This window comes from Mobula birostris, chromosome 7 (genome assembly GCF_030028105.1).
Source record: "Mobula birostris isolate sMobBir1 chromosome 7, sMobBir1.hap1, whole genome shotgun sequence".
NCBI lineage: Eukaryota > Metazoa > Chordata > Chondrichthyes > Myliobatiformes > Myliobatidae > Mobula > Mobula birostris.
In genome coordinates, this window is record NC_092376.1 from 36,220,802 (window position 1) to 36,243,706 (window position 22,905).

The 22,905-nt window shown below is 39.7% G+C and overlaps 1 protein-coding gene across 9 annotated transcripts in view; it reads right to left on the reverse strand.

Annotated features, from left to right (window-relative positions):
• The window catches only part of nbeaa (neurobeachin a), a 908,137-nt gene that overhangs the window by 530,913 nt on the left and 354,319 nt on the right, over positions 1-22,905 (reverse strand). For all 9 annotated transcript variants that reach the window (XM_072262897.1, XM_072262901.1, XM_072262905.1 and 6 more), the window contains 2 exons: positions 10,778-10,995; positions 5,095-5,248 (listed from right to left, as the gene is read on the reverse strand). In XM_072262897.1, coding sequence (XP_072118998.1) covers positions 5,095-5,248; positions 10,778-10,995 — 372 coding nt within the window. The remainder of the gene's footprint in view (positions 1-5,094; positions 5,249-10,777; positions 10,996-22,905) is intronic.

Consider the following 22,905-nt stretch of genomic DNA (forward strand, 5'->3'; position numbering starts at 1 on the left):
TACAGCCCAGAGTCCTGACAGAGGTTGCTGAAGAGACAACTGATGCATTGGTCATGATCTTTCAAGAATCACTTGATTCTGGCATGGTCCTAGAGGACTGGATGATTGCAAATGTCACTCCACCCTTTAAGCAGGGAGGAAGGCAAAGGAAAGGAAATTATAGGCCAGTTAGCCTAACCTCAGTAGTTGGGAAAGTGTTGGAGTTTATTATTAAGCATGAGGTTTCAGGATACTTGGAGACTAGTGATAAAATAAGTCAAAGTCAGCATACATTCTACAAGGGGAAATCTTGTCTGACAAATCTGTTAGAGATCTTCAAGAAAGTAACAAGCAGGGTGGATAAAGTATAGGCAGTGAATGACATTTACTTGGATTTACAGAATGCATTTGATAACATGAGGCTAATTAACAAGATAAAATCCCACGGCTTTACAGGAGATACTGGCATTGGTAGAGGAATGGCTGACAGGCAGAAGGCAGCAAGTGAGAACATAGAGGGCATTTTTGTGTTTGGCTGCCAGTGACTAGTGGTATTGTTTAGGTGTCAGTATTGGGAACACTACTTTTTACATGGTTTGTCAATGATCTGGATAATGGAATTGATGGCTTTGTGGCAAAGTTTGTGGATAATACAAAGATAGGTGGAGGGGAAGGTAGTGCTGAGGAAGCAAGGCGATTGCAGCAGCACTTAGCCAAATTGGAAGAACGGACAAAAGATTAGCAGAATGGAATGCAGTGTTGGGAAATGCACAATAATGCATTTTGGTAAAAGGAACAATAGTGCGGACTATTATCTAAACTGGGAGAAGGTTCGAACGTCTATTTTGTGCAGAGGGACTTAGGTGTCCTTGTGCAAAAGTCCCAGAAGGTTAATTTGCAGGTTGTGTCTGTGGTAATGAAGGCAAATGCATTGTTGGCATTTACTTCAAGGGAAATAGAATATAACAGTAAGGAGATAATACTGATACTTTATAAGATACTAGTCAGGCCACATTTGGCATATTGTCCACCATTTTGGGCCCCATATCTCAGAAGGGATGTGTGGTTAATGGAGAGTCAAAAGGAGGTTCACTAGGATTATTTCAGGAATGAAGGGGTTAACATATGAGGAGCGTTTGGCAGCTTTGGGCCTATACTCTTGAAATTTTGAAGAATGCAGGGGGATCTCACTGAAATCTATTGAATGTTGAAAGGACTAGATAAGGTGGATATGGAGCGGATGTTTCCTACAGTGGGGGTATCTAGAACTAGAGAGCATTGCCTCAGGATTGAGCAGTGACTTTTTAGAACAGAGGTAAGGAGAAATTTTTTTAGCCAAAGACTAGTGAATTGCGGAATGCTCTGGTATAGACTACAGTGGAGGCCAAGTCCAATAGTATTTTTAAGGCAGAAGTTGATCGTTTCCCATCAGATCAGTCAGTGCATCAAAGGATATGGTGCATGGGGTTGAGTGGGATCCAGGAGCAGCCATGATGTAATGGTGGAACAGACTCAATGGGCTGAATGGCCTAATTCTGCTCCCAGTCTTATGGGCTTATATATTTCTAAATGGTAGTAAATACAAACCTAGTCAATGTGATCCCTCCTCATTCTGCACATCACCCTTTAAAAAATGCCTGATCACTTTGAAAATTAAAGTGTGCCTTTTTTTCTCTGAGCTTCCAATAGATGCAATGAAACACAATTTACATTAAATAGAAATTGATGCATGTTCAATTTTACCTCAAAACTCAGGTAAGTACATACAATCTACTGTTACTTAAGTAGTTTTGTTTTACTGTTTATTTTTTGCATTTTGATGTCAAATACGTTTTTCTTTGCCATCACCATTTTTGATGATGGCAGGGGAAGATGCTCTCAGTAAAAACAGTCGTGACTTCATATAAAATAGGCATCTTGCTGAGAGCATCTCATGTACAAGCAGTTGGAAGAGCAGCAGTTTTACTGGATCAAATGGAAGCTCATATGTGGGTTTTTGGGAATCTACACAGTTGCTTCCTCGTCAAAGAGACAGAAATTCACATGATACACAAATGATTAGTGTGCAGCCATGAAATTACTCTATGACTATAAGATATATAAAAGTCAGAATAGATCAATCAGGTTAACAAGTTAATAAATGTTTCTTAAAGGGGTTCAAGGGTTCATTGATAAGAGAAGCAATTTGAAGCAACATTACAGAAATATGCAAGAACTACAGGTTGGTGACATTGAGAAATGTCAATTACCTTAATATTGACAGAAATAATGCCAAGGTGAAGAGCAAAGGGTGAAATCTCTGATCATTTCTGATACATTTCTGAAATGAGTTCAAGAGAGTTACATTTTTCTGTATATTACTCGGCCAATGAGTAAGGAGACACTGATAGATCTGCTTCTGGGAGTGGGGAGGATCAGCTGGACAGAGTCAGTGAAAATCCTGCAGTGACCATTGGATCTGAAAGTTTAGATAATAATAGAAATGGGATGCATAAATCTAAATAATTTCTAAAGTAGAGGAGGACTAACTTTAATGGGATAATAAATAATTAGGCCAGTAAAAAGTGGAACCAAATATTCATATTAAAGTAGATGTTTGTTACACCACTACCATTCTGCTATCTGGAAAGTCAACATTTTACACCACACTCTGCTTTCTATCTTTGAACCATTTCCTGTCAATTAAATAGGATTTATTTATGTTGAGCAGCCATATGTGTGGGACTTTATCAATAGCCTTGTGAATATCCATGATGACACCTATAATGTTCTATTCATCAGCCTTCTTAATTATCCCATCAAAAATTTAATTCAGTTCAGTCAAATGTGATATTTTCTTTTAAGAAGTCTGTTCCACTGTTTTCATCAGCTCAAACCTTTCAGAACTTAACAATTAGATACCAATGGTAAAATAGATAATGGAACCATGTGTGACTTTTAAAGAGTGATGTTTCTAATAAGGACTACATAATTGTCAATGAAGTGAACCAAAGGTCAGAGCTCCTCAAATGACAAAAGAGTTGGAAAACACATTCAAGAAAAAGATGCTTGACATAAGTCAGGTAACAAACTCCAAAAGAGGCAATCTGACTACAATAACCTAAGAGGAAATGATACAGAAAATAAAATTTGAGTGTATGAAAAACAGTTAACATTAAAGTCCAAATCTTGCCAAAGGTATGTAAACAGTAAGAGGGTAGTGGCTAATTAGAGACAAAGATGAGTATTTAGACATTGAGGCAGAAAGCATAGCTGGAATTACAAATGAACACTTGAACCTTTCTCTATTAAGAGAGAGATTGTGAAATCTCAGAAGGCAATGTAACAGACATTATGAATGATGTGAGTCTTGATAAAGAAAAGATACCAGAGCAATTAACTATCATGGGTTCTGATGGGTTGTATCTGAGGATGCGAATAAAGATTGTATAAGGATTGGCCGTATTCTTCTATACTCCTACCTACAAGAGCCAGAAAATACCAGGTTCTACATTCCTGCATAAAACAAGTCTCAGGCTGGGATTTATTATACAAGATAAAAACAGTAGTCAGCAAAATAAGATTAATAGGCTCTTTGAAAAGTTTGATCTGATGAAAAGCAGCTAGAATAGATTTCTTAACAAGAAATCATATTTGACTGAACTGATTTAATTTGTTGATAGAATAAATGAAAAAACTGATGAAGGGAATAGTGTTGCCATCATCTTCATTGATGCTCAGAGGCTTTTAATATAGTCCCACACAAATGGTTGTTCAACAAAATTATCCTATCGGAACAGTAGTAAGGTATTGAAAAGCAGTAGCAGCACAAATAGGAAAATGGGCAGGAAGATGGGCAGCATAGTAGCATAGCAGTTAGCCTAACACTCTGCAGCACCAGTTGTAAGATTGGGGTTCAATTCTCATTACTATCTGTAAAGAGTCTGTATGCTCACCCCATGAAGGTTTCCTCTGGGTGCTCCTGTTTCTTCCCACATTACAAAGGTATGTGTGTTAGGGTTAGTAAGTTTTGGTCATGCTATGCTGATCTCAGAAGCATGGTGACACTAATGGCCCCAGCATATATTCAGACTGCGTTGGTCATTGGTCACTGTACATTTCAATGTTTCAATGTACCGTACATGTGACAAATAAAGATATTATTCATTCTTTCAGTGGTGGAAGCATAGTGTAGTGATGAAAAATGAACTTTCCAGACTGGAAGATGATATATAGTGGCAAAACTATCATCTACCCTTATTTGGTCCCACAATATCCTGGCCAGATTACTACATCAGTAAGTCAGCTCCTCTTGAGATGCTCCGAACTAATTATAGAAACCTCTCTGCCTTGGAAATCTATTTCCATGGCTCTTTCCTAAAAGAGAACAACCCTTCTTTCTTTCATAAACCTTTCACTCTATTCAACCAAATCCAACATGGCAGCAAAACCAATTCAAACATTTAATATCTGAAAAGGAGAGGAAGAATGAGGGTTCCTTTCACCCACTATCCTTTTTCTTCTGCATTGCCAAAATTCACTCACATCATTCCCTGGCAGCTTTGTTCTTAACACAAAACTTGACCAGTGTAAGGTATAATGCATATTTACCAATTTTTTAATCTCTTAAAATTAATAATTTTAAAAATTAAATCTCCTCAGAATTAAATGGGTGCCACTTCTCATTTGTGGCCATGATCTAAACTCACACATTTCTGCCATGCTGCCAAAAACTGAAAAATATCCCTTTGTTTTTTAAGTTTTAATTTAAAAACCTGAGGCTGAATTATGAACTTGGATAGCTCTAATTTACGTCTGCTCATTTTATACTTATGCTGGAATGGCAACCTGGACTGAATCTGCAAGCAGTTCACCATATATATATTTGCATCTTCTTATCACATGTACATCTCTGCACATTAAACCCTAAAACACTATGATTAAATTATAGGCCAGCCTAATGCTTAAAATATGACATAAATATTTGACTTTAATCACTTTAGTTTAATACAATAAACTATTGTATTACAATACAATATAATATGGTTAAATATTTCACCAAGTTGCAGTATTTCAAAAAGATAACTGATTTCATTTCTGGTAAACGACACTGACAACATTATGCTTAGTACTTACCGTGGGGGATGTGGCTGCTGATAACAAAGGCAAAATTCCACCACAAGCAATGATGATGTTGTCCACCATCTGGGAAATGAGGTGAATTGTATTGTGGACAAAAATAATATTCTCATTGCTATTCACAAAATCCATCACCGACTTTGAAGTATGACTGTAACAACATAAGTTATTAAGTTACTACCTCCCTGTTGTTCAAATAAAGTTGCAAAATCACACAAAAGCACTGACATTGATTAGATTTAACAAGTAACTGAAATCAATAAAGAAAATTTATCTTTGACAATCATGTATAAATTCAGATAGCTGTATTTTAGCCAATGGTCCCAAATGCAGTTTTGTAATGTTTAAAAAAGGATCTGGAAGCTATCGATAAGAGTTCATCTACTTGTTCTGTCCCATCTTTGTCAGTATCATTCTTAAGTTAACTTTACTACCATTATGATTACTTTCTATTATGTTTAATGATAGCAATAAATCTGTCAAGCATTTAAAGTATAAAATGCAAACAGACAAAAACAAACACTAAAGAGAAAAAGAGGAAGGAGCTTGATGAAGGTAATAAATTTTACAAATGTGTTTACATAAGGTTGAGAAATGTTGTAGAGAAATTTGCAGAATAGAGGTTAATTTTAGAAAGTAATTGTCAAGTGTAAGGTGTTTATCAACCTGCAGGTATGGATCACCTCATCATGATGCCCCACCTTCCTCCAAAACACTTTCATTTTCAGATTTTTTGGCTATGGATAATATTTTAATTGTAGTATTTCCGATGTACATACAGTAGGAAAATAACTAGTGATGTGTGCTAACTTCACAGAGAACTCCAGCAATAACAGTGAGCATGCATGGTAATCCCATAATTCTTGACAGTTGCTACACAGAACCAAACATGTTAAGTTTCAGCTAAATAATACTGTTTCAATGAGTAATTTTATATTTCACATCCGGAAACAGAAACTCTGTACAATATAACTGAACAAGAATCTTTTGGAGAATTTCCACACCAACACATACAGAAGTCCAAGAAAAGATTTCACTTTCCAAGATAGGTTTATCACCCAACTTCAGAAAATAGCTGCACTGGTCTTTAGACTTTTTTTAAACACGAATACCCATTGTATAATTGTCAATCAATGCAACAAAGTACTGAATGCAAGTAAGTAAGACGTAAGAGTGCACAATATTTGCACAACTTCTGTAATTTGATCTGAATTGAGCAAGCAATATAATACAATTCCTGACCTTGCTTAACCTGGATAATAAGAACAGCTTAAATACAGTTCGCAATGACTTCCAGTGCAAGAGACTAATCCACACTAAATTTAGGAAATGATGTGAATTGTACATGCCCAAATAATACCTCCTCCTAGTCACAGCACTGAACAAAATAAAAGATCCATATTTCTGGAATCCCACGGTTTTCAGGTAAAAAGCAGCAAGGTATTAGATACAAGGCAATGGTATACAGAGGCCTTGACGGTAAATCCCTAGAAGCAAGTTCAAATCTCATCACAACAATTTAACTACCCATAATTTTGGTATAAAAAGCAAAATATTGTGCAAGTGATCATTAAAATACTGCATGATATCAAAGTCCATTAGTTTCAATGACATTTGAGGGAATGTAAATTGCCACATAACCTATGTGCCTCCAGACCCATTAACATGTATGACTCTTAAAAATACTTCGAAATGCCTACATGGCAAACTATTCATGTTAGGGGGTAACAAATGCTAGCCACACTTGCTAAGTCCTCATCCCATAAACAAAAAAGAAAATTCCAGAAGGCAAGGCAATTGGAAAGCTACTATTCTCATTCATTATTGTTTTGGACTCGGGGCACTGCTCTCAAGGCGAGTGATGAGAGTCCATTATTAATTACTCTAGCAAAGCTGGTGATGAACGACATTCTTGAACTGTGGTGGTGGTCCTTCTGGTGATAGTCTCTTATAGTGATGTCAAGGAGGAAATATCAGGATGAAGATCAAACAAAACTGAAGGAAAGATAGTATATTTCCATGCCAGAAAGGTGTGCAACATAAACAAGTATGTGGTATGAAGGAGCCTAAATAATTTACTAGAACATAGAAACATAGAAAATAAGTGCAGGAGTAGGCCATTCGACCCTTCGAGCCTGCACGGCCATTCAGTATGATCATGGCTGATCATCCAACTCAGAACCCTGTACCTGCCTTCTCTCCATACCCCCTGATCCCTTTAGCCACAAGGGCCATATCTAACCCCCTCTTAAATATAGCCAATGAACTGGCCTCAACTGTTTCCTGTGGCAGAGAATTCCACAGATTCACCACTCTCTGTGTGAAGAAGTTTTTCCAAATCTCGGTCCTAAAAGGCTTCCCCTTTATCCTCAGACTGTGACCCCTCGATCTGGAAAAACATAAAAGAGTACGGCACAGGAACGCCTTTCAGCTAAGAAGGTTGTACCAAACTAATCGCTAATAATTAAAAGCTACTAAATTAGTCCCTTCTGCCTACACAAGACCATTTCCCTCCTCTTTTTTACATATTAAAGTGTCAATCTAAGAGCCTCTTAAACACCTCTAATTTATTTACCTCCACTACCAACCCTGGCAGTCCATTCCAAGCACTCGCCACTCTGCATGTAAAAAAAAAAACTTGCTTTACATACTTCCTCTCACCTGAAATACATGCCCTGTAGTATTAGAGATTTTGACCCTGGGAAAAAGAAACTGGGTGTCTACTCAATCTATGCCCTGCATAAACTTAAATATTTCTATCAGATGTCTCTCCCAGCCTCTGCCATTCCAGATAAACCCCCCCCCCCAAGTTTGTCCAACCTCCCCTTACTGTATGTGCCCTCTAATCCAAGCAGCACCCTGATTAATGTTTTCTGCATCTTCTTCAAAGCCTCAACATCCTACCAATAATGGGGCAACATGAACTGAATGCAATACTCCAAAAGTAATTACCCAGAATTTTATAAAGATGCTTGTGTCATTCTACTGACCTTGGTGAGAATACTGTTGGCACTAGAGTGTGTGGTCGCACCTGTGGGCTGCCTCCCTGAATATTCCAGAGTTGCGTTGATTGTTAATGCAAGCAATGTATTTCATTGTATGTTTCAATGTATATGTGATAAAAAAAAATGAATCTCAAAGTTCAAAGTAAATTAATTATCAAGGTACACACATTACTGTGTAGAAGTCTTAGGCACATATATATACCTACGCTGTCCAAGACTTTTGCACAGTACTGCAGTAATTTTATGTATTGCATTGCACTACTGCAGCTGCTGCTACAAAAAAACAAATTTCATGACATATGTGAGTGATGTAAAACCTGATTCTGATATAGGTCTCTATTGTGGACTGACAGTGGGAAGGGGGCAGGGAGTGGGGAATCAGGAGTGGGGAGTCATGATTGGGAAAAGGGGAAGGGAGAGGAAGGGAGTAGGAAGTACCAGAGAGACATTCTGTGATGATCAATAAACTCATTGTTTGGAATCAAATAATATTGCCTGTTGTCTCAGGGCTGGGTGTCTCTGCACCCATGCCACCACCTGCCCCAGGCACTCCTTCTCTGCCACCTGTCCCACAGCACTCCCACAATGCTCCAGCCTTGTCATTCCCAACATCCTTTGCTCCCACCAGATTTACAAACTCACTTTCCACTCCACGTTGACAAATACAATATTGTGCAAAAGTCTTAGACACCATAGCTATATATAAGTGCATAAGACTTTTGCATAGTACTGTATCTGTCACCTTATACAATTCTGAAATTTATTTTCTTGGAGGCATTCACCGTAAACACATAGAAACATCACAGAATCAATGAAAAATGGCACACAAGATGGACAAACAACCAATGTGCGAATACCAAAGAAACAAGATAATAATAAATAAGTAAGCAATAAATATCGAGAACATGAGATGAAGAGTTCTGGCTCAAGAGCCTAATGGTGAGGGATAATAACTCTTCCTGAACCTGGTGGTATGGGTCCTGAAGCTCCTATATCTCCTTCCTGATGGCAGCAGCAAGAAGACAGAATGGTTTTGATGGTGGGGATTCCTTGACGATGGATGCCATTTTCCTGTGACACTGTACCTTGTAAATATGGCAATGAGCTATGCTTAGTGCCACAGTCATAAGTATAAAGCTAGTAGTGCAGGGAGTTAAGCACACAGCCTCATTGGGCATCTGTGCTGATGGTAATTGTGGAAGAGATGTTGTTGCTAATCCAAACTGACTGGGGTCTGTGAGTAAGGAAATTGAAGATCCAGTTGTACAAGGAGGTATTGAAGCCTATGTCTTGGATCTTATAGACTAGTTTGGAGGGGATGATAGTACTGAGTGCAGAGTTGTAATCAATGAAGAATATCTTGATGTATGCATCTTCACTGTCCAGATGTTCCATGGTTGAGTGAAGTGCCAATGAAATAGAATCTGTTGTTGACCTGTGGTGACAGTATCAAACTGGAACAGATCCAAGTTGCTCCTCAGGGAAGAGTTGATATGTTTCATCACCAACCTCTCAAAGTACTTCCATCATAATAGATGCTAGTCAGGGGTTCCCAAGTTGGGGTCCACAGGCTCCTCAGTTAATGGTAGGGGATTCATGACATAAAGTTTAATACTTCCTGATGCAAGTGCAACTGCATGTAAGTCAAAAAGGCAGTTTACCACATTCTTCTTGGGCACCAGTATAATTGAAGACTGCTTGAAGTACATGGGTACCTCAGAATGACGAAGCAAGACATTAAAGATATCAGTTAGCACTCCAGCAAGTTGATCAGCATAGATCTTCAGTACTGAATCTGAATAACTTACTGATACTTGAAGTCAATGCCCCAGCTAATAAAGGCAAGCATCCCATACAAATCCTTTACCATCTTATCAACTTGTATAGTCACTTTCAGCGTGTTATGATCTTGGACCCCAAGTTCATTCTGTACATCAACACTCTTGAGGCCATAAACATTATATTAACCTTTTCCATTTGATCTCCCAAGTACAACATCTTAGACCTAACTGGTTTAAACTCCATCTGCCATTTCTTTGTCCATGTATGCAGTTGATCTTTGCAGGTGCTCTGGAGTTGAAGGGAATGAATGGTTTAGATCAGGGATTGGCAACCTTTTTGCCTCCGTGGGCCGGATCGCATATTAATGAGCGGACGGTAGGCCAGATAAATGCCATAAAAAACTTGAAATATGGGAATTATCCATTTAAATACATCAGTTATGTTTTGCCTCAAATTAATGAATAACGCTTGCTGGAAAATCATTTATGCTTAAGGTTGCCTACCCCTGGTTTAGATGATGGATGGAGCACCAGACAAGCTGGAGGTTTTGAAATACATTATTTTCTTATAATTGCTTTATATTATAGTATGGGTTATGGCATTGATTTACCACATTTCAACCGATACGTAAATGCAAACAATTCTATAGTATCATTCTTGAAAATCTACAAGTTCTTCTAATGAAAACCAACACCACAACACTTATGACACACAGTCTATGTGCTTTTATTGTGATCAAATTGTCTGCATGTTACTTAGATGACAGTATACTTCAAAAATTGTGCTGTTTTGCAGCACATTAGGAATGGCAAAAGGAAATATAATAATTTTTCATTCATTTCTATGTTATGTTACATTTTTTGCTTTATACACACAAAAAACTGTTTTATCACCTCCGCCAAACATGTACATCTGTTTCCAATGCAAAGAGCAGATCCGTCAATAGGCGTTGATGCATCATAGACCATTTAAATTCAGGGATGCGAAACATAGTGGTGCGTGGCCCTGGACTAAACTGCCGGCGCTGTTCCTCAGTCATTGGCATTCCTCGAAAACCCAGATCAACACGCAGATCTCTTTCTTGGGATCCACTTCCTCGCCCTTGAACAGCCTTTAATGAAACAAGTATAATTGCTTTATAAACATTATCAGAGCTCTATATTTACTAACCATCTCCATAGACAATTAGTTTCAGAACACAAATACTCATAGCTGTTGTAATTTTTTTAAAATTTTGTATATAGTTGTGAAAAAAAGTAAAGTGAGCAGGAGCAATAGCAGCTTATACTTTATTAGCATAAAAGTTTTCATTAAAACAAGAAAAACTGAAAGCCATAATCGGTACATATAGAAACCCAAAACTTTACACCTTATTCTCAGACCAGAAAGGATCTCATTCTGCAATGGACAACTTATTCATTAGCAATTTAGTGATAAGCTTTTAGTTTGTAAGAAATGCATTTGTGTCTTAATCTGTTTTGCCGGGAAATGGACCCATCACTTGATCTAGGCCCTTCAAAAAAGAGACTAAAGTAGTCAAGTAAACTACTATTTCAATTATTGGTTAATACTGCTTAACTTTCCTAAAGTGACAGTGCTAGAAGGTAACTTACAATAGATAAGACTTAAGATCTTGATTTAGTTTAGAATTCCAGAACAGGAAACTCAGTATCACCACAATCCTATTCATCTCATGCTTGTAAATTCTTAGTTCCAGATCAGAAAAGAACAGCAAGAATTCACCTATTTAAAAATATATTTTTAATGAAACTTTTAGTGAATCATAATTAACTCCCACAATTAATGTTTTATTTAATGATCAATTATTATTATTTTGGATGACAATAATAAATCGTTTGAGAAAAAAAATCAGTAGGTCAAGCAACTTCTGTGGAGGCAAAGTAGTAGTCAATTTTTCAGGTCTTGATGCAGGTCTAGTTAAACCCTAAAAGGATTCCAGCAAAAATAGATGTAAAACATATGTAAAGCACTGTGGAAGAAAATATTAGATAGTTTATGTGTAATCTTTGCTAGCTAACTGAATGAAATGATTATAACATGCATTGTTCATTTAATCAATGTTACATGTACACCTCGTATATTGTACAATTTACACACTAAATATGTTCACACTTATTGACATAAACTTCTTTAAATTCTAATTCCACACGCACAAAACAAACCAAGCTAAACTGACGAGTTTGTTTCAAACACATAAGCACTTGTAGTGACATCAATAACATGTGTATTTAATGACATTTTAAAATCATACTGAAACTCATGCACCCTAAAACGTTCATAAATTCTGAAGATAAGATCTAGATTAACAAATACTCCGAAATCCCTTGCACAATTCCTCTCCATTTAAATATATGGGAAGTGCTCCTGCCCACTAGCAACAGAACCTTCAGGTGGATTCAGCACTCTCTTCCATCGGACAGTAGCTGGCTAATCAGTAGTGAATCACTTACAGCTCTGTTTGCATGCATGGAAACAAGGAATTTAATATTACTGATATGGATTAACACTGACAAATGATATTTCCTCACAGAATTGGGATTAATAAGCAAATGTTCTGTTATGCTTGAGGTTATGTACAACAATATTATAATACAACAACTTTACCCAATGTGATTACAAGCACAATGAGACAAAGAAATTTAGCTGTTACATTTTCTACTTTGTCACACATAGATTATTATAGCATAGACACAGGCTCTTCCGTCCAACACATCCACACCAACCAAGATGCCTATCTAAACTAATCCCATTTGACTGTGTTTGGCGATATCCCTCTATATGTCCAAATGTTTTTTAAATGTTATAATTGTAGCTTCATGAACCACTCTGTATACCCAGCACACTCTGTTTGAAAAAGTGCCCCTCAGATCTGTTTTAAATCTTTCCCTTTTCAAGTTAATCCTGTGTCCTCTAGTATTAGGAGTTCAAGGAGGCAGGAGGAGAAGATGGCGGCGCGCCTGCGCGTGCGCAGCCCTCCGGTGAAAAATGATATCGTATCTGTTAAATAGGAGCCGTGGACAATTCTGATAGAGAACGGACGTGAAAGCACAGAGGAATATCTGGAGAAATTTCTGAAACGCCCGTTCGCCGCTGTCGTAACTGTGTGGTTGGGAATCTTTCGGAGGGTAGCCTCAAAATCCCCGGTCTTGCCTGCTTTTGGCGACCGAGAAGGAGGTTGAATTGTTCGGAGAGATGACGCTCAGTACTCAGTGTCGGAGAGCTGATCAGAGCTCGAAGTTTTTGGATGACTCAGAGTTGGATTGTGGTCGGCATGGCAGGGAGAGTTTTTCTTCCTTCTCCCGTCTGCGTGAGATGTGGGACATTTGAGAAACTTTGAACTTTACTGTGCTCACGGACTTCTTCATCAAGTTATAGTAGTGTTACACTGTTTGTAACTATATGTTATAATTATGTGGTTTTGTCAGTTTTTTCAGTCTTGGTTTGTCCAGTGTTTTGTGATATCACACCGGAGGAAATAATGTATCATTTCTTAATGCCATGCGTTACTAAATGACAATAAAAGAGGACTACGTGTCTTCATAATCATATTAGACTCCCCTTCCCTGTGACAATCTACCTTATACAGCACCTATAAAAACTATTTACTCCCTGTGCCCCCCCGGGAAGCTTTCATGTTTTATTGTTTTATAACATTGAATCACAGCAGATTTAATTTGGCTTTTTGACACTGATCAACAGAAAAAGACTCTTTTGTGTCAAAGTGAAAACAGATCTCTACAAAGTGATCTAAATTAATTACAAATATAAAACACAAAATAATTGATTGCATATATATTCAACCCTTCATGTCAATATTTAGTAGATGCAGCTTTGGCAGCAATTACAGCCTTGAGTCTATATGGAAAGGTCTCTATCAGCTTTACACATCTGGACACTGCAATTTTTCCCCATTCTTCTTTACAGAACTGCTCAAGCTCTGTCAGATAGCAGGAATCATGAGTGAAGAGCCCTTTTCAAATCCAACCACAAATTCTCATTTAGATTGAGGTCTGAACTTTGACCTGGCCACTCCAGGACATTAACTTTGCTGTTTTAAAGCCATTTCTGTGTAGCTTTGGCTTTATGCTTGGGGTCATTGTCTTGCTGGAAAACAAATCTTCTCCCAAGTCGTAGTTCTCTTACAGACTGCATCAGTTTTTCTCCAGGATTTCCCTATATTTTGCTACATTCATTTTACCCTCTACCTTCACAAGCCTTCCAGGGCCTGCTGCAGTGAAGCATCCTCACAGCAAGATGTAGCCATCAATGGTTCACAGTAGGGATCATGTGTTTTTGATTATGTGCGATGTTTGGCTTACCCCAAACATAGCGTTTAGTCTGATGACCAAAAAACTCAATTTTGGTTTCATCAGACCATAGAACCTTCTTCCAGCTGACTTCAGAGTCTTCCACATTTCTTCCAGCAAACTTTAGCTGAGATTTCATGTGAGTTTTTTTTTCCCCAACAGTTGCTGGTAAAGCACCTGGGGAACAGTTGTTGTAAGAGCAGTCTTTCCCATCTCAGCCAGTGAAGCTTGTAACTCCCTCCAGAGTTGTCATAGGTCTCTTGGTGGCCTCCCTCACTAGTCCCCTTCTTGTACGGTCCCTCAGTTTTTGAGGATAGCTTGCTCTAGGCAGTTTTACATCTGTGCCATATTTTTCCACTTCTTGATGACTGACTTAACTGTACTCCAAGGGATATTCAGTGACTTGTAAATTTTCTTGTACCCATCTCCTGACTTGTGTTTGTCAATAACCGTTTTTGCAGAGTTGCTTGGAGTGTTCTTTCTCTTCATGGTGCAGTTTTTGCCAGGATACTTTCTCACCAGCAGTTGGACCTTCCAGATACTCGTGTATTTGTACTCTGGTCAATTGAAACACCTTGACTACACACAGGTCTCCAAAAACATTTCTCCATTTAACTAATTATGTGACTTCTGAAACCAATTGGCGGCACCAGTGATAATTTGGTGTGTGGTGTTAAAGGGGAGGTGAATACTTCTGCAATCAATCATTTTGTGTTTCATATTTGTAATTAACATTGATCATTTTGTAAAGATCTGTTTTCACTCTGTCACGTAAGTCTTTTTCTGTTGATCAGACTCAAGAAAGCCAAATTAAATCAACTGTGATTCAATGTCGTAAAACAATAAAACATGAAAACATCCGTGGGGGGGGTTTGAATACTTTTTATAGGGACCGTATATGGCCTACATAACTGCATTAACCTCTAAAAGATCACTTTTCAGCCTTTTTTGCTTCAATGAAAACAGACCCGGAAATCTGTCCTCATAAGTCAAGCCATCAAGTCCAGCGAACATCTGTGAGAATCTCTTCTGCACCTGCTCTAGTTTAAGCATATCCTTCTTACAACTGGTAATCAGAACTGCATACAATATTCCAACAGCAGTCTTCAGCGTCTGGTACAATTGTAACATGGCAACCTCTGCACTCAATGCCAGACCACAGCAACAACATCATGTACACAAAAGATTCTGCAGATGTTGGAAGTTCAGAATAATATACACAAAGTGCTGGAGGGACCCAGCACGACAGGCGACATCTATGCAAAGGAATAAACAGTAGAAATTTTTGGTCAAGACCTTTCATCAGTGCTGGGAAGGAAGGGAAAGGAAGCCAGGATAAGAAGGTAAAGGGAGTGGAAAGAGTACAAGTTAGAAGGTGATAGGTGAAGCCAGGTGGGATGCAGGAAGGGTAATGAAATGATTAGCAGGGAGCCAGTAGGTGGAAAAGGTAAAGGGCTGAAGAAGAATGAATCTGATAAGAGAGGAGAATGCATCATGGGAAAGAGTGAAGGAGGAGGGCCCCTATGGGGAGGTGATAGGCAGGTGAGAAGAGGTAAGAGAGAAGCGAGAATAGGCTGACTTAAGGTGATGTGACATTTCTTCCACTTGAAGGGAGGGCGATAGGCGGAAAAAGATAAACAGACAAGGTAATCATGGAGAGAGCAATCCCTTCGGAAAGTGTTGAGTGAGGGGGGAGGTGGAGGTGAAGATGTGTTTGGTAGCAGGATTCTGCTGAAGATGATGGAAGTCGTGGAGAATGTTGTGCTGGATGCAGAGGTTCATGGGGTGGGCAGTAAGGACAAGAGGAACTGCATCCCTGTTAAGGTAGTGGGAAGATGGGGTGAAGACTGACGTCTGCGAAATGGAGAAGATGCAGGTGAGGGCAGCATTCATGGTGCAGCAAAGGCAAAAAGGAGGATATCTCTGATGTTCCAGAAAGTATCGCCTCATTCTGGGATACTAGAAAGGAACACCTCATCCTGGGACATTCACGTGCTTTTTTTTAAACCACCCTATGTACCCTTCTGTTCATTTTTAGGAAACTCTGTATTTGTACTCCACAGTTTCTTTGTTCAACAAAACTCCACAGCATGCTGCCGTTCACTGTCTATGTCCTGGTCTGATTTAACTTTGCAAAATGCATCACTTCGCACTTATCAAATTTAAATTTTATCTGCCATTCCTTTGCCTATTTTCTTCCCCACTATCCATAACACCACCGATTTTGGTGTCATCTGCAAACTTACAAATCATACCACTTGCAATCTCAGCCAAATCATTAATATGTTTAACAAACAAGGGATCTGGCACCTATCTCTGTAGTTTCCTGGGTTGTCCTTGCAGCCCTTCTTAAATTAAGGCAGAGCATTGACTACATTCTAGACTATGACACCTCACCCATGGAAACGTTCAGAACTTGTATGAAGGATAAATAATCTTTATGAAACCCCTTTTTACTGGACATCTCTGCAAATGCAGCTCGTTAGCCCCTTGCCAACTGCTACTGGACTCTGCAGCGAGAAACCCACCTTTCTCAGGCTTCTTACGTCTAGAGTGTATGCGACTTTGCTCCCGTCAAATCCATGAGGTTAGGATGTTTCGCCATCCCAAACCCCGGCTTGTGTGAATGCTGTGTGATTTACTGCCCCCAGCTACTGCCCATCAACGACAAATAATAGATTGTACACTGCATACAATTCTAAAGAAGTATATTTAAGAATGTTAACTTAAGCAACCAGTTATTAAAGGAATGAAAAAAAACAAAAAGGGCCCATTATACTTAAACAGTCACATGTGCACAGTGGAGCTCATATCTTCCAGAAGCCATTCTTTCGATGTACACACCGCACCTTCCAAATGGCACTCGAAATCCATGTCAAACAAATGGGATCTCCCACAGATACTTTGGTCCATCCTCCTTGAAGCTATTCATCTGCACAAAGTACCTTGTGCAACAGGGATGACATCTTCAGCCATCTTCCCACCTGTCTTCTCTCAGCTCCCACCAAGAAAGGCCTCGACCCACACCAGCGTCCCTCACAAAAAAACTCTCCACCAGTGTTCTCTAGAACCTTCTCCCAATCCCACCATCCTGATTAGTTGACAGCACATTTCGAATTTGAACAAGCCCCTTATCTCAGCTCAAACCCAAACAGGCTGAAGACAGAACAGACTGCTTTTACAGAATTTCTAAAATGAAATACCTACAGCATAGCAGTAAAATTTTTAGCTAAGGTGTTACATTTATAACAATATGCATTTATATAGCACCATCATGATAAAGTGCCCCAAAGTAATTCACAAATGAACAGAAAATAAATTCAGACACTAACTCATCTAAGGAGATATGAGCGAATAGATGATTAAAAAGCTACATTTTAAGCAACATGTATAAAGGGGAAATCAGAGGTAGACAGGAACAGTGGTACAAGGAGGAAATTCTAGATTTTACACCTTAATACAAGTCATAAAGGTAGATGAAAGCTGGAGATGTGCAAAAAACTAGAACCAGAAGAATATAGAGCTTTCAATGTTATGGAGTTTAATGTAGGGAACTGCATGATAAATGGAAGGGATCTGAACCTCTGATGTATGTCTCATATCAAGGTACAGGTGTCCCCCACTTTTCAAACGTTCGCTTTACAAAACCTCGCTGTTACGAAAGACCTACATTAGTTCCTGTTTACATTAACAGAAGGTGTTTTCACCGTTACGAAAAAAGCAGCATGTGAAAAAAGAAGTGCGCAATAAAAGGCAGCACGCACCCCGAGCAGCCAAGCTCCTCTCCCAGAACTGCATTCTAACCGGCATTGCTTAAACACTTGCCTGTGAGCAGCCGTTAGCAAGGTGAGTTTTAAGGTATCAGAAAAGCCTAAACTTTTAGCTCTTAAGGGTGTACACTTAGCGTAAAACTAGAGATAATCAAGTGTTTCGATCGTGGTGAACGAAGTAAGGACAAAGTGAGTTTGGCTTGTGGAAGTTGACGAACATGATGTTGAAGAGGTTTTGGCATCCCATGGCCAAGAACTGATAGATGAAGAGCTGATGCAATTGGAAGAAAAAAGGATAACAATTGAAACCGAATGCAGTAACGAACTGAACGTGAAGCAACTGCATGAGATTTTCGCTGCAATGATAAAGTACGACTTTAATTTTGAAAGGGTACATAGGCTTAGGGGATATTTGCAAGACGGTCTTAGTCCTTAACAAAGAACTGTATGGTAGAAAAATGCACGAAGCTAAGCAGACAAGCATACTGTCATTTTTCAAGCCTTCCACATCAGCCACAGCGGACAATAAACCTCACCCTTCGACATTGAGGCAGGCAGACATAGAAGAAGATGACCTGCCTGCCCTGATGGAAACAGACGACGATGAGATGACACCCCAGTGTCCCACCACCCCAACCCCCGGGCCGCGGACCGATACATTGCCGCGGAGAATGCAGCAGTAACCAGGATGCACCCAGCACATCTCTAAGAAAAAAGCCGAAATAAACAAGCTAATTAATTAGGTGCTGCCCGACATGTAAATGTCGGCCCAGATCAGAGATGATTGCCGATTAAGTCGCCTCTGATCTGGGTCAACATTTACGCACTGGGCGGCACCTAATTAATTACGTAAACATGAGGAAATCTGCAGATGCTGGAATTTCAAGCAACTTTTATGTGTGTTACCTAATTAATTAGCTTGTTTATTTCGGCTTTTTTCTTAAAGATGTGCTGGGTGCGTCCCGGCTACCGCTGCATCCCTGCATGCTTCGCGGATCAGTATCGGTCCACAGCCTGGAGGGTGGGGTCCACTGCACCACCCCAACCTCCGACGACTCAGCCTAACACACTATTATCAGTGTGCTCGGCGCTGTCTTCCCGATTCCAGTAAGTGATACTACACTGTACGTACATTATTTCTACTTTATATAGGCTGGGTATTTTTGTGTGTTATTTGGCAGCTTCATAGCTTAAAGTTTACTGAAGAGAGTGTCTCTGCCGAGAGCGCTTGCGTGAGATTTTCGCAACGGAGAACAGTGCAGCAATAATTGTAGAAAAGTATTTATACTTTATATAGGCTGTGTATTTATCATATCATTCCTGCTTTTACTATATGTTACTGTTATTTTAGGTTTTATGTGTTACTTGGCATGATTTGGTAGGTTATTTTTGGGTCTGCGAACGCTCACAAATTTTTCCCATATAAATAAATGGTAATTGCTTCTTCACTTACGACATTCCGGCTTACAAACTGTTTCATAGGAACGCTCTAGTTTCAGATGGTGGGGGATACCTGTACTGCTAATGCAGGTCAATAAAATTCAAAGTTCAAAGTAAATTTATTATCAATGTACATATATGTCACCATATACAACCCTGAGATACATTTTCTTGTGGGCATACTCAATAAATCCATAATAGAATAATAACCATGATAGAATCAGTGTAAGACCATACCAACTTTGGCATTCAACCAGTATGCAAATGACAACAAACTGTGCAAATACAAACAAAATAATAATAATAAATTGCTGTGATCACATTTCAATGATGGGGAAAATGTAGTTGAGTGAAGTTATCTCCTTTGGTTCAAGAACTGAAGGTTGAGGGGTAACAACTGTTCCTGAACCTGGTAGTGTGGATCCTAAGGCTCCTTTACCTTCTTCATGATGACAGTAGCGAGAAGAGAGCATGACCTGGGTGGTGGGGGTCCTTAATGATGGATGCTGCTTTCCTGCAACAAAGCTTCATGTAGACTTGCTCAAGGTGGGAAGGTGGGGAGATCTTTGTACTGGGCCATATCCACTACTTTTTGTAGGATTTTCTGTTTTAGGGCATTGGTGCTTTCATACCTGGCTGTGATGCAGCCAGTCAATATACTCTCCATAACACACCAATAGAAGTTTCTCAATTTTTTAGATGTCATTTTCCATGCTTTCCTTCTAAATGCACTTTATGTGCTGGGCCCAGGACAGGTACTTCAAAATAAAACCACTGAGGAACTTAAAGTAGCTGACCATCTCCACCTCTGATCCCCTGATTAGGACTGGTTCATGGACCTCTGGCTTCTTCCTCCTGAAGTCAATAATCAGCTGCTTGGACTTGCTGACATTGAGTGAGAGGCTGTTCTTGTGATACCACTAGCCAGATTTTCAATCTGCCTCCCTTAAGTTGATTTGACACCACCCTTGATTCGATCTATGACAGTGGTGTCGAGAGGAAACTTGAATATGGCATTGGAGTACAATGGCAGGAGTACATTCAGCCAGAGACTCATTCCACCGAGATGCAGCACAGAGCGTCATAGGAAGTCATTCCTACCTGTGGCCATCAAACTTTATAACTCCTCCCTTGGAGGGTCAGACACCCTGAGCCAATAGGCTGGTCCTGGACTTATTTCATAATTTAATGGCATAATTTACATATTACTATTTAACTATTTAAGGTTCTATTACTATTTATTATTTATGGCGCAACTGAAACGAAAACCAATTTCCCCCGGGATCAATAAAGTATTACTACTACTACTACTACTACTACTACTACTACTACTGAGCTGTGTTTAGCCACACAGTCATAAGTGTGAAGCAAACAGAGCAGGGGGCTATGCACACAGCCCTGGGGTGCACCTGTGCTGATGGAGATCGTGGTGGTGATGTTACCAATCTGAACTGACTGGGGACTGCAAATGAGGAAATTGAGGATCCAATTGCACAAGTAGGTATTGAGGCTAAGGTTTTGAAGCTTATTGATAAATTCTGAGGGGATGATGGTATTGAATGCTGAGCTTTAGTCAATAAAGAGAATCCTGATGTAGGCATCTTTGCTGCCCAGATATCGCAGGGTTGGGCTAAGAGCCAATGAAATGGCATCTATTATTTGATATTGTCACAACAGATCAACTGGAGCAGGTCCAAGCTGCTCCTGAGGCAGGAGTTGATATGTTTCATCACCAACCTCTTAACACAAGCACAGAAGGCATTGAGTACACCTAGGAGTAAAAACCTGTTGTTGTCTTTGTCACTTGATTTAACTTTATAAAAGGTGATAATGCTCAGGCCCCGCCACAACTCTTGATTCAAGTTTAGACCAAAATTGCCACTTCACACGTCAGACAGCTTTCTGGAAATCATATCTAGACCTCTTGTCACCGTTTTGGTTACCAGATCTGAATGCCTCTGATCGGGCCCTTAGCAGAAATCAGATCTCATGGTTCATACATGGCTTCTGGTTGGCGAAGACTGAATAATTTTGTGGGGACACACTCATCTACAACTGTTTTAATAAAGTCCATGAGAACCATGGTGTATTCATTCAGATCCTCAGATGAGTCCTTGAATGCAGCCAAGTCCACTGACTCAAAGCAATCCTGCAGCTGATCCTCTGCCTCTCGCAACCACCTCTTTGATGTCCTAATCTCTGGCAACTTGCTCTTTAGCCTCTGCTTGTATACAGCCAAGTAATCAGCTTTACTGAAAGGCATTCCTCATCTTAGAATAATAGTGGTCTAGTGTGTTGGGACCTCTGGTTATATGCTGATGGTAATTGGGTAGGGCTTTCTTCAAACAAGCCTGGTTGAAGTCTCTGACTATGATTTGAAGTGCATCAGGATGGATTGTTTCTTGCTTGCAGACGGCATCATGCAGTATCTCAAGTGCTTGAGTATGGTGGTATGTAAACTGCAGTCAGGATTGTGGAGGAAAACTCTCTAGGTAATTCGAACGGATGGTAGGTTTGCAAGTTTGACAAATCTGCCACATTGGGGCATCACCAAGAGTTTATCACGAAACACACACCTCCACCTTTGCCTTTTCAGCAGTACAGTCCATTCTGTAAATTGAGAAGCCTTTGGGTCAAGCAACACACATATAAAATGCTGGTGAACGCAGCAGGCCAGGCAGCATCTATAGGAAGAGGAACAGTCGACATTTCCGGCCGAGACCCTTCATCAGGACTAACTGATAGTAAGAGATTTGAAAGTGGGAGGGGGAGGGGGAGATCCGAAATGATAGAAGACAGGAGGGGGAGGGATGGAGCTAAGAGCTGGAAAAGAGCTGATTGGCAAAAGGGATACGAGGCTAGAGAAGGAACAGGATCATGGGACGGGAGGCCTAGGGAGAAAGAAAGGGGGAGGGGGAAGCCCAGAGGATGGGCAAGGAGTTATAGTGAAACAGACAGAGGGAGCAAAAAGAGAGAAAACAAAGGGGAAAGGAAATAAATAAATAAATAGGGGATGGGGTACGAAGGGGAGGTGGGGCATTAACAGAAGTTAGCGAAGTCAATGTTGAAGGAATAACACCTTATATTCCATCTGAGTAGCCTCCAACCTGATGGCATGAACATTGACTTCTCTAACTTCTGTTAATGCCCCACTTCCCCTTCGCACCCCATCCCTTATTTATTTATTTATTTATTTATTTATTTATCTTTCCCCTTTTTCCCGAATTTTTTCTCCCTCTGTCCCTCTCACTATAACTCCTTGTCCATCCTCTGGGCTTCCCCGCCTCCACCTTTCTTTCTCCCTAGGCCTCCTGTACCATAATCCTCTTCCTTCTCCAGCCTCGTATCCCTTTTGCCAATCAACTTTCCAGCTCTTAGCTCCATCCCTCCCCCTCCTGTCTTCTCCTATCATTTCGGATCTCCCCCCCCCACCCCACTTTCAAATCTCTTAATATCTTTTCTTTCAGTTAGTCCTGATGAAGG